This window comes from Oculina patagonica, chromosome 14, assembly GCF_052425735.1.
Source record: "Oculina patagonica isolate OP01 chromosome 14, crgOcupat, whole genome shotgun sequence".
Lineage (NCBI taxonomy): Eukaryota > Metazoa > Cnidaria > Anthozoa > Scleractinia > Oculinidae > Oculina > Oculina patagonica.
Window position 1 is genome coordinate 13539623 of NC_135771.1, and position 11758 is coordinate 13551380.

The 11758-nt window shown below is 48.4% G+C and overlaps 2 protein-coding genes across 2 annotated transcripts; both read right to left on the bottom strand.

Annotated features, from left to right (window-relative positions):
• Nucleotides 1–5654: 5654 nt before the first annotated feature.
• On the bottom strand, nucleotides 5655–6430 carry LOC144637555 (uncharacterized). The gene has a single exon (XM_078496627.1). The coding sequence runs from the start codon at nucleotides 6318–6320 to the stop codon at nucleotides 5655–5657; it is 666 nt and encodes a 221-aa protein (XP_078352753.1). The 5' UTR covers nucleotides 6321–6430.
• A 126-nt stretch (nucleotides 6431–6556) lies between these two features.
• Nucleotides 6557–8452, bottom strand: LOC144638000 (uncharacterized protein F54H12.2-like). Its single transcript, XM_078497096.1, has one exon. The coding sequence runs from the start codon at nucleotides 8427–8429 to the stop codon at nucleotides 7026–7028; it is 1404 nt and encodes a 467-aa protein (XP_078353222.1). The 5' UTR covers nucleotides 8430–8452; the 3' UTR covers nucleotides 6557–7025.
• Nucleotides 8453–11758: the final 3306 nt, after the last annotated feature.

The window sequence follows — 11758 nt, forward strand, 5'->3', positions numbered from 1 at the left end:
ACCTGCAATTTTCAAAACTTTAACCTTCAACAATAACAGTCTATCAAGAGTTTTTAAAACAAACCGTAACATAAACGTTCATGACAGTTCAGGTCCTCTTTATTTTCTCCATTCATTTTTTCAGATGATATTCCGAATGTAGAACCATCCGCCGATCCCAGTACAAAGAAGTCTCACCCACGCATTTATCCACTGAGGGAGGTCAATTATGGTCTTGAAAAAAACGAGGCAACTCGCTTTCCCACGTGTTTTTTAAATCTGCCGCAAGTAGTAAGGGACGCTTACGACCGGACCTAACCAATCACAGCGCAGTATTTCTGCGCATGCGTAGAAGAGAAAATCACGTGACTAGGATGTGGATGACGTCATAAGAGTGGGTCCCAGGGTGTCCGAGTGTGGGTTCCAGGCCCCGGCGGCCAAAAGCGTTCGCCCCAGGCCCCCAGCGGAAATTTGGGGTGGAAAAATCGGGCAAAGGGAAAAAAAGGTCACGTGACTCCGAGGCGAGGACGTCACAGCAGTCGACCCTACCCTGTGCGCGTGCGCGCGCCAGCTCAAAACCAACAACAACGACGCGGGTAGTATAACATCCTCCGGTAGTGTAACGGTTATCACTCCTACCACTAAAGTAGGCAATCGGGGTTCGACTCCTCGCTGGGGGCTTTTTTTTTCATGTTGTCTTTTTTTTATTTAAAATAGGTTTGCGTTCACTTAGAGGAAGATAAACAAGTGAGACAATGGTGAAGCCGTTTGTGTTTTTTTATTACTTGTAAACAACGAAAAGAATTAAAAGTGTGATATTTTTTAAAGTTTCAATTTTGTCTTGGCTTGCATGATGCGTTTAACAATGCGTTCAGTCTTGGTCTTTTTGCCCGGTAACTTGTCGATGGCCTTGATCATTTTGCGGTCTGCCTTCCACTTCTCTTCTAAAGAGCGAGCCTTTCCGTAGTCGATGTCGTGCTGTTTAGCCAAACGGTCCAGCCTGTTGATGCCGGGATCGCCTCGTTTCAATCGCTTTTCTAGTTTTGTTCCGGGTCCCATGTATTGATAACCAGGCCAGTGAAATTCTACTCCCGTCTTGGCCAACAGTTTTTGTATGTCGACTTTTCCTCCTGCCTGGGTCCATATTTTGCGGTTCAACCACTCCTTCCTGATCTTGGGAAGTCTCGTCTTTTTTCGCGTTGTTTTACGTTTCTTACTGGGCATGTCTGCGTCTGGTGCGTCGCCCTTCGGCCCAGTCTTCCCAACCTGGTAACGGTTTCAAGGTCTCTACTTCGGTCGGTCGCTTTCCTCTCGTAGTAGTAGTCTTATGGGTTAACATAGATCCTAAAACCTCGCTTTCATGTTGCATATATAACGAGGGATGACGTCATCCGAGTTGGACCGGAAGTGAAAAGACCGGAAGTAACCTAATTTGCATAAAATGCGCGAAAAGGGTATCGGCAGTAGCCAATCAGATTGCAGGATTATGGCAGTGAACCAATCACAGGTCCGGATATAGACCACGTGATCCCTTAGGGACCCACGTGACCAACCCCTCCTACGTCATCACTTAATGAATTCAAGATGGCGGCTTTACTTTTAATTTATTCAACATGGTGAGCCCGGATATGGGTCACGTGGTCCCTTAGGGACCCACGTGACCAAACCCTCCTACGTCATCACTTAATGTATTCAAGATGGCGGCTTTACTTTTAATTTATTCAACATGGTGAGCCCGGATATCGACCACGTGGTCCCTTAGGGACCCACGTGACCAAACCCTCCTACGTCATCACTTAATGTATTCAAGATGGCGGCTTTACTTTTAATTTATTCAACATGGTGAACCCAGATATCGACCACGTGGTCCCTTAGGGACCTACGTCATCAAAGCCCTCCGATATTCGATACTCGATACTCGATACTCGACATTCGATACTCGATACTCGATATTCGATACTCGATACTCGATACTCGATATTCGATTTTCGATATTCGATATTCGATTTTCGATATTCGATATTCGCGATACACTCACACTTCATAGTGAGTTAGCAAGACCACCATCCATTATATATTGTCCACAAATTGCCATGTTTTTCAAAGAATTTGGGTCGGCGATTCTGAGAAAACGTAAAGCTATTTTTTTAAAAAAATCACGTGAGGGAGGGGGGATGGGGGTATCCCCTTTTCTCGGGTGTTCTGGGAACGAGTCGGCGATCGAATGCGATGTACACCATGTAAACGTTCAACCTGTTCTTTAATGTGTTCAAAGTTACAACATTAAAGTTTCAACATTTTCTTGGCTTGCATGATTCGTTTGACGATGCGTTCCGTCGTGGTTTTACTTCCAGGTAATTTGTTGATGGCTTTAATCATTTTCTCGTCGGCTTTCCACTTGTCCCTTAGATTCTTGGCGTGACTGTAATCGATGTCGTGCTGTTTGGCGATCTTGTCCAATCGATTGATGCCCGGGTCCCCGCGTTTCAATCGCTTTGCCAATTTGGTTCCGGGACCCATGTACTGATAACCGGGCCAGTGAAATTCGATTCCAGTCTTGCCGAGCCACTTCTGAATGTCGATCCCACGTCCGCGTTGTCGTCGCCGTGTCGTCTTTTTTTCAGTCCTCTTCTTCTTGGTCTTCGTCATACTCCAATTTTCGTCTCAACTTTTTGCCTTTGGCCCAATCTTCCCAACCGGGTAATGGTTTCAGTTTCTCGGCTTCCGTTTTCCGCACAGCTGGCTTTTTCCTCGTCTTTAGTTTCTCTTCTAAACTCTTGAATCTTTCTGCCAATGTCGGTTTGCCCGCAGGTGCCGTTTTTGCTTTCTTTGTCGCCTTCGGGGTGACTGTGGGAGGTGATTTCTTGGCACTCCCTTTTATGAGTTGTTTCAACATGGTCTCCACGGGTCCCGTCACCAAACCTACATTCTCCAACTCCTCCTCCTCCTCCTCCGCTTCTTCGCCCGGCCGTCTGGCTGTTACTCCTCCCATGGGAAATTGACGTATCCGTTTGGTCAAACGAGCCCGTTCGCGAGCGAGAGGTTTCACTCGTGCCACGGCGATACCGTCGGGAACGGATTTATCTTTTAACAGCAAGTGACTTTCGGCTGCTATGCGAGCCGCTTTGTTCAACAATGCATTGTCCGTGATTTCGCCTTTGTAATATTGCACCAAACGATTCAAGTCTTTAGCGGGAACCATCACGACTTCCTCGGTCATCTTTGAAGTATTCTTCTAACAAGCTTTCGTAACACCCTTGCCAGTAACGAACTTCCTCTTCTAACTTGTCTATGCACCTTTTCAAGTCGCTTCTCGATGTACACTTGTCGCTACACTCCTTGCACAGTACTAGGGTCTTTCCTTCCGGAGTCTCTTGCCTCTCTCGAATGCAATCTTCGCACTCTGCGTCGTATTTTAAAGCCAAATAGTCATGATTGACGCGGGCGTAGGCTTTGTGCCAATGGTCTGCTCTTTTTTCCCACTCTGCTTCTCTGTCCGCCGATTCGCGTAACATTTTCATCATTGTCTGGAGGGTGTTTTGCAGAGACATGCTTGGTAGATCTGTTGCAGTCCTTTCCAAAACCCGCTACCCTTCTGTGACAGGAGACCTTCTCGCCTTCTCTTCAACGAGTTTCTGCGCTTACCCAGTTCGCGCAAGACCTTCTTATATCGTCGCAGCTTGGCGGTGATCGGTGGACTGAGCGGAATGCGGTTCTTGAGCAAATTCAATACCATCTCACTCACGGCGTTGATCTGATCGGCGTTGGCGTGCTGTAACATCTCTTCTCGCTTGAACCGATTGGCTTCTCTCAGAATGCTCTCCAAGAACGGACGCTGTCGACGTAATCGATTCATACTTCCCACGGGGCTGGACGTCGGTTGTAACTACCGGTGACGCCCTTTGCCCCCATCCTCTTATAGCGTTTGTCCTTTCCCAATTTATAACCCAACTTGCCGGCAAACTTGAGTATGTCCAATAAACCCTCTCCTCTCCACACGGGTCCTCTTTTAGGTTGTTTTCGTCTTCTCCTTACTATCTTTCTTCCTCGCACCATCTTGTCACAGAATGCAGTCTGTTGTAACTACCGGTGACGCCCAATGCCCCCATCCTCTTATAGTGTTTTTATCTCTTTTTCTTTCGAGTGGCTGCATCCAAGGCTTTCTTTGCACCCCAACCTGCAGCACCCGATGCAGCACCCAAAGCGATTGCTTTTCCACCCGCGATCAAAGCTGGTATCAAGGCTGCTAAGGGTAAAATACCACCCTTCTGTCCTATTCTTCTCCTGCCAGCACGTCTCCGCCTTTGCGTCACACGTTTCTTTCTCCTCATGGTCCTATCGTCGTCGCGGTCTACGTCTATAATGATTTACATTATCCATTATCCCTTTAAATCCTTGACTGGCCAATTTACCACCCAACGTGAAGAATGTGGGTGAAGGACCCGAGAGAAACATGCTGGCCCCCTCGGCTATCTTGTCCACCAAACGATGTTTACGTCTCGCGAGAGCCCCACCTCGCTGCCTCTTTCTTCTGGCCTTACGTTTCGTTCTTCCCATCCTACCATAACTGTCACTTCAGACGGGGGTACCTTCGGATTTATCGTGTTGTCGTTCGTACGCTTGCACGTACTTGTCGGCCACGGGCGGCGTGAAATCGGTGATCGTGTCATCTAGAGTTTGCATCTTGATCAAGAATCCTTCTAGTTCGTCCATCGGAAGACCGCGCGCGTACGTTCTCAATTCGATCAACGTCTTGTCGTAGCTGGTGTAGGCAAAACGACATACGTCCACTTTGAACGAATATTTCTTGAAATCGTTCCAGCCCTTGACGACAGTCCCAGCTGAAGTTAGGCATGCCACAATAACACTATTTTCTGTAAGGGAACCCGCAATGACACCCGCTGCCACGATGAATAAAGCCAAAGCATTCAATGAAGCATGACACCACTTAAAATGGTAAAACATTTGACGATGACACCACCACTTTTTGTGGTAAAAGGAATACAATCCGTCCAATCTGTGTAACAGGTCTGGATCCAAGTTCGTCTTCGACCCGTTTAGTAGGGAGGTCATCTTTAATGGCTCACTCTCGTCGAGGTACGACGAACGGTTGGTCGTCCCCCGTCTTTATAGGTCGTAGTGATGGTGTTTGTCGTGGTGATGCCTGCGATGCGACGTCCAGCCGCCACTTGACGTTGATCGTTGAACAGCATTTGCAATTGACGTTGCATGTCGTCTTGATTCAATCGGTGTGGACCACCCGTTAGCGTTCCTTGACCTGCAGGTACGTTGGACCTCGAGGAAGAAGGTCTCAAAGTCCCCGTACCTACTGCAGGAGACGGTAATTGATCCAAGTACCGTCTTAGGACTATGGGGTCGATTCGATCCAATGTCTGTTCCAATCCACCTCGGTTGACGTTGACGATCGGAATGGCACTAGGACTGGTTCCTACTCCTGCTGGCGAATGTCTTGACATGTTTTTCTAGCTCTTTCTTCTAATGTCTGGATCAATTCGCTGAAGTAAGTCTCGTTATATTCTCTCACGAATTTCCACATCTGTCGCTTTTCGGCCAAATGTAGCACGGTTTGCATGGCCTCGTAGTCCATGTCCTCTTCTCTCATACGCTCGAAATGACGACCGCACAGGTCCAAGAACGCGAGCCACACGTGATCGTTACGTACGAACATCTCGAACGAATCTGTAACATCTCATGTATCCCTCGCCTTTTAAGAGGTGGCTAAAAATCCGTCTGTCGTCGCCACTGGCAGGGTGTAGATCCAATACCATGTAACCAAAGGGTCTTTCCGTCGTCTTGGTGTAGACGTCCATCACATCTTGCCATCGGGAGGGAAACGCTTGTAACAGTAAATTCCTCATGCCCAATTGATCGCGAGGGTTCTTGAAAGCCACGATGTAATGCGCATTTCGAGAAATGCTCTTGGCGTATTTTCCCGGCGGAAACATGTCTTGACACAAGTACAGGACGGTGATGTTCCTGTGGTGGGAAAGTTTGGTAAACAGATCCAATACTCTCTTGTCGTTTCCTCCTTCTTCCATCAGATCGTCCAATACCATCACCCCTCCACGGGGAAACCATTTGGTCAAATCTACTTCTTCGGGAATCCCTTCGTGAAATTTCACGCCTCGCTTTTTCATGTTCGCAAAACCGTCTTGCCAAGCCCCAAAACAGTAATGAATGGTCTCAGGGGGTGTACTAAACAACTCTTTTGAGTGATTCAAAAGTACCGACTCGGTAAAACAAGTCTTTCCGCAGCTAGAGGGGCCCACGATCAAAATGCTAGAGGGCATCCGAAAGCTAAAGGCTTCACCGCGCTCCATGGCGAAATGACATTCGTCAAAAAACGAGCAATGATATAAGCATGTTGCAGAAAAAAAGTCTGCAACGAATCCCGATCTCCCGAGCGACAGACGACACACACCTTATTTATTTCCACGTTTTTTATTTGTCATCTTACAACAACAAGTGTCTTACACCGCAGAGAGACGGTTCACAATCCTGATGGTATTCCATCTTACAAATTTTGTGCCACGACCTTTCCTTTAAGATCAATTGCTTCAACATTTGCCCAACTTTATGATCATTGTACACGTAATCGTGTTTCTTGAATCTCGCTTCGAATTGACTCATGCTACGTCCTTCGGCCCTATCGATGAGATACATCAACGCGTAATCGCCGCAGCTCTGACTGTACAACGATTGTAGACTCTGTCCGTTGCGCTCCACGTACTTCCAATGAGCGTCCAACCAATCTTGCAACGGTTGCGCCGTCTGGTACACTTCTAGGGGTAAGGCGTAACTGTCCAACACTTCGCACACGTTTCCATTCGTCCACAGCGCGATCCAATGCCGACCGCGCATGTAGTGAGGATCGGTGTTGACGATGTACCCGCGGGCTTCCGTCTTGAGTGGTTTGCGAGGTAATCGATCGCAGGCCACTGTCCCGTAAAAGTAAGGTTTCAACCAAGGGTGATGTCTGGCCAACTGATCCAACTGCACGTTATTCAAAGTCACTTTTTCCATCACTAACGCTGGTACACGTCGTACAACACGGCTTTGTTCTTGTCTATCTCCAAGAGATTCTCAAACTCTCCGTACACGATGATGGTCAAGTTCACAGCTGGGTTGGCTCCAAAGTTCAGCTCTATTAGTAGATTTCCGGCTTGCTTGGGGTTCATCCTGTAACTGTCCACGCATCCATTGGCCACGTTGTCGAACACGAACAACGTGCAATTCTTTCCTTGTCCCCAATCGTCACCTCTCACCATGTTTCCTTGCTGCTTGCACAGACATCCGGTGGCTTGCAAGAAACGGTGGTACCCTCTGAGATCTTTGGTGCCATCGTTGTGGACCAACTCTAGCGTCTCGTAAGGATACTCTTCTCCTCCCACGAGTTGTTTTATGCTGCTCATTCCAAACTTCTGAAAACAGAAGGGATCGTTGACCACGTTCCCGGTGAAGGCTGTGGACAGTACCATACCCACGATCACGCGGTTGGGAATTCTTCCTTGGAACAAGTTGGTGCATTCGTACCGTCGTTGATCTCCCTGCATGTTGAAGGTCCGAATCTCGCTTCTCACGGTCGGGTAACTCACCACTTGACTCTTGGTGGTCATCTCATCCATCAGTCTCCTGTACGTCGTGGGATTGAGACGCACTTGACACAGGTACATTCGAACTTTGACTTCCTCGGCCGTCAACTTTCCTGCCAGACCCACTCCGTTCAAGAACACGTCGGGAGAATTGAAGTACATCTGTATTCCTATCTGCACTCTGGGTACCAACAACTTGCTCAGATGAAACACTTCGATGAGGGGTTTGAAACGCAACACGTGTCGCTTGCCTTCCGTGTAATTGGCTTGTTCTGCTTTAGAGTTCTTGAGAGCCTCCTTGTGATTGGCGGTCAGGGCTACATAGTCTGCGTGTCCAGCTCCAGCGTTGGCTGCAGTGTTCGTGTTATTGTCCGTCCACGTGGCTGGGAAATCGATATGATTGTACCATCCTTGAGGTTTCAAGATGGTTTCTCCATCACGTCTGTCGTAATTCAGCAACGTTTCCAAGAAGGCTCTGTAATGGTACGTGTCCGTCTGGGGACTGATGAGAGTACCGTTGAGACGCACGCTGATTTGCTTGAACAGAGAATGGGCTAGATTGTTGACGGGCCACAGCTTGTCGGCAGCTGCCACGTTCTCATCATTGTCTTTCTTCAGTTGCAATTCTACCTCGAAAAAGCTACGGCTGAGATCGATGTAATCTTCTTGGGGGTCGATCTGAAACTCCACCGGATTGATGCCTGTGGTGTAGGTCTGAACGGGGACCATCCGATACGACGAGACGCTGACGTCTGTCGGTGGTACGGCGAATAGATCCAATCGAGGATTGGCCTCGCGTCTCGACTGCGGGTAGGCGCTCGAGATGGTTTCGGTCATCGTCTTCTCTTTCTTCTTCCACTGCGCTTCCGTAAGGTCTGTATCCAGTCGTAGCCAGGAGGCTTTCTGACCTCGGGACCTATCCACCCGCCCTTTTGTACTTTTCGTCGTCGCCTCTTTTGTCCCAACAAGGCCTGGTTCAAAAGTGCCAGTGAGAATCCTTCTCCCCGCTGTCTGACGGGGGCGCGTTTGGATCGGACCAGTCTGGACGATCGCGAGTAAACGGGATTCATTTTTCGCCAAAGATGTCGTTCAGTTTTCTCTTGACGTTTCGTTCTATGACGTTTTTCAGTTTGCGTTTCACGACTCGTTTAGGACCACTCTTGGCTCCTTGACCCGCTTTACGAATGCGGTCCGCGACGCCGCGCCCACTCTTAAATCCTCTCACGGCTCCACCGAGAGACTCTCTCACGATGTCGGCCAAAAATCCGTTCCCCTCTTGAGGTGGAGGATCCGGTGTGAAACGCGTCAGGGCACCGCCTCTCATGTTCGCTTGATATGTAAGGTCACGATCGTGTTGCCTTCGCCAAAATCCACCAGTTTACCTGTAGTCTCGCTCACTTGCGTTTCAATAATGTCCACAATCTGGTTGCGGAGTGGAATATATTGTATGTGGAGAGGTTCAAAGTACTTGATCCCTTTTCCTTCACGTTGGAAGTGAATTTCCCGCAACAGATCCGTGACTTGATTTCCCACCACGGAACTACCACCCACGTCTGAGTAAACGAAAAGCGTACGCGATGCATCTCCAATCACTTTTTGGAAGGCTCTGTTGAGTTTCACAAAGCGCCAGTTACAATAGCAACTCAAGAAAAGCTGTCCATTCTCAACAACCCAGAAATTTTTCTTGCCCTCTCCAAAATCATCCACGTCTATGGGATCGGGTATCGTAGCGTGGTGGCATTCCGGCTTCAGGTTCGGCCCGAGAAACACGTTTTCTTTCTCGTCCTTTTTTACCCATCCCATGTCAAAGGCCAAATCCTCGTTGAAAGACATGTAATATGGGACGCCTTCAGTTTTCACTTCCGAGACGTCCAAGTTCGAGTTGTCGAGGACTAGTTCTTCACCTTCCCACTTGAACGTATATTCCCACTCCTTTCCATTATCGGGCGACTTGGTCAAGTCTCCCACGATACGCTTGTATTCTTTGACTTGATCGAACTTGAAGACCAGGGCTTTCATGAAACTGAGGCCATCCACGATGTTGTCGTCATATAGAATGTCCTGGAACGTCAGATCGGTGGTCACCGACTTGCTTTGCACGCGACCCTCGTTGTCTTTGCGCTTGAGCATCCACTGAGCACTCAAGAGAGGAAACTTGAACGACTTAAAGCGAGTTAAGTCGATGCTGGCATCTGGCACGGAAATGCTACTCAATCCCACTTTCCAACCGGTTCCTTCCAATCGTAGCGGGTGAGGTAATCGCACCTTGAAAGAGTTTGCTCTATTCTCTGGAAACTCGGTTCCGCTGCTGTGACTGGGTAACGTGACGTAAAATCCTTCCTCGTGGCTCATGATTTTTTTAGAGCCGTCTTCTCGATCCAGCTGTCGTACTTGTCTGGCCAGCCTTTCCAGTGCACCAAGACTTTATTTCCTTTTCGTTTGACGATCTTGTCCACCCTGAAGACATCGTCGTCGGACACTGCGACTTTTTGTAGATCTTCCTTGTAAAACGTACCGCGAAGGGGGGTGTCGTCCAACTCTTGGATCTTGTAAGTCGTGACGGGTGGTCCCCGACGCACCTCTCGTATCACAAACACTTCTTCGGTCCAGCCGGGTAAATACCCTTTCTCGAACGTGCGAAATTTCTTGTTCAATCTCACGCGTTCTCCTACTTTTAGCGGGGTTTTTCGTTCTCTTTTACGCGACGACAACCTCTTCGCGTACAGGCGTTCCCACACTTTTCCTTCGTTGCTCGCATTCACTTTCTCGGGGCTGGTGCCGATGCTACGATGGTGGGATCCGTTGTAACCTTTCACCAAGGCCTGGAGTACAGGTAGGTAACTCAGCGTGTTCTTGGCGGTAAAGTATCGGTACATGCGCTCCTTGAGAGTGCGGTTGAAGCGTTCCACGATGCTGGCTTTGGTATCTCCGGCCGTGGAAAAGTGGTGGATGCCTTCCCGTTTCATCAACGCGGCAAACGTCTTGTTGTAAAATTCTTTCCCGTCGTCGGTCTGTAGGTTCTGAGGTTTGCGTCCATCGGCTCGTTTCAAAATCTTGGCAAAGGCGTCCGACACCGTTTTTCCCGTCTTGTCTTTTAGGGGTTCCACCCAAGCATATTTAGACAAGACGTCGATCACGTTGAGTAGATATCTGTGACCCTTGTTGTATTTGGACAACGGTTGCGTTTCCACTAAATCGGCTACCCACTGCTGGTCGACGTTAAACACCAGGACCGGTAACGTGGCAAAACGACGTCTGCGCGGTTTGTGAAGGGTATAACCCAAATCGCGCTCCAATACTTTTTTGGCTGTGTCGACGGATATCTTGTGCGATTTGGCGAATCTTGCTATCCCACCCAAGCTACCCGGTTGACTGGGATCGTGGTAGTCCGAAAGTATCTTCTCGTCCTTTTTCAGCTTCTTTGGCATGTCGACGACGCTCTGACCACCCTCATATAAGTGCCGTGTAATTTATGAGCTGCTTCTTCGATCGTGGTCGGATGAAGTTTGTAAATAGAAGCAAACAGCTCGGCTGGATCCTTGAAATGTCTCAACCATAATATAAACGGTATCAATCTGAAATAGTTTTGTTCTATGTGAGTGGCTTCGAACACTCTCAAGGGGAAGTCATTCGTATCTTCCGGTATATCTATACCCCTCCCAAATTCAGCATACGCTTTCTCGCACAATCTTTTCAACCACTCCCACTTTCCATACAGATCCATGACAAATGAACTTTTATTTCAAAACGTCAATTTAAATAGCCTGCATCAATAAATATGTTATCAAAAGATTTTGTACATGTTTCACAACTTCTAGGTCTCCACAGTTTGGCTTTTTGGTAGTCGTCGCCCAGGTAAGCTTCGTCTTTATCCATGGCGCAACGGTTGCAGAGATCTCTGTCTAACAGTCTATCCGCTATTTCTTGCCAGCGATTGCTTTCTAGGCGTTGCAATTTTACTTGAGTTGCCAGTTGGTTGCACAGTTCTTCGTACGTGTTTGCGTCGACCGTGATAGGTTGTTTCAAGTAAGCAGACAATGCCTGGCTTAGGGCTACACTCGCTCTCAACGGGGCGATGAGATCGTCTAAACCACTCCGGTCGTTAAAGTCGCAGACGTTCGCGTTCAACCAGAACGAGACGCCATTGCCAATGGGCGGCGGTTTGC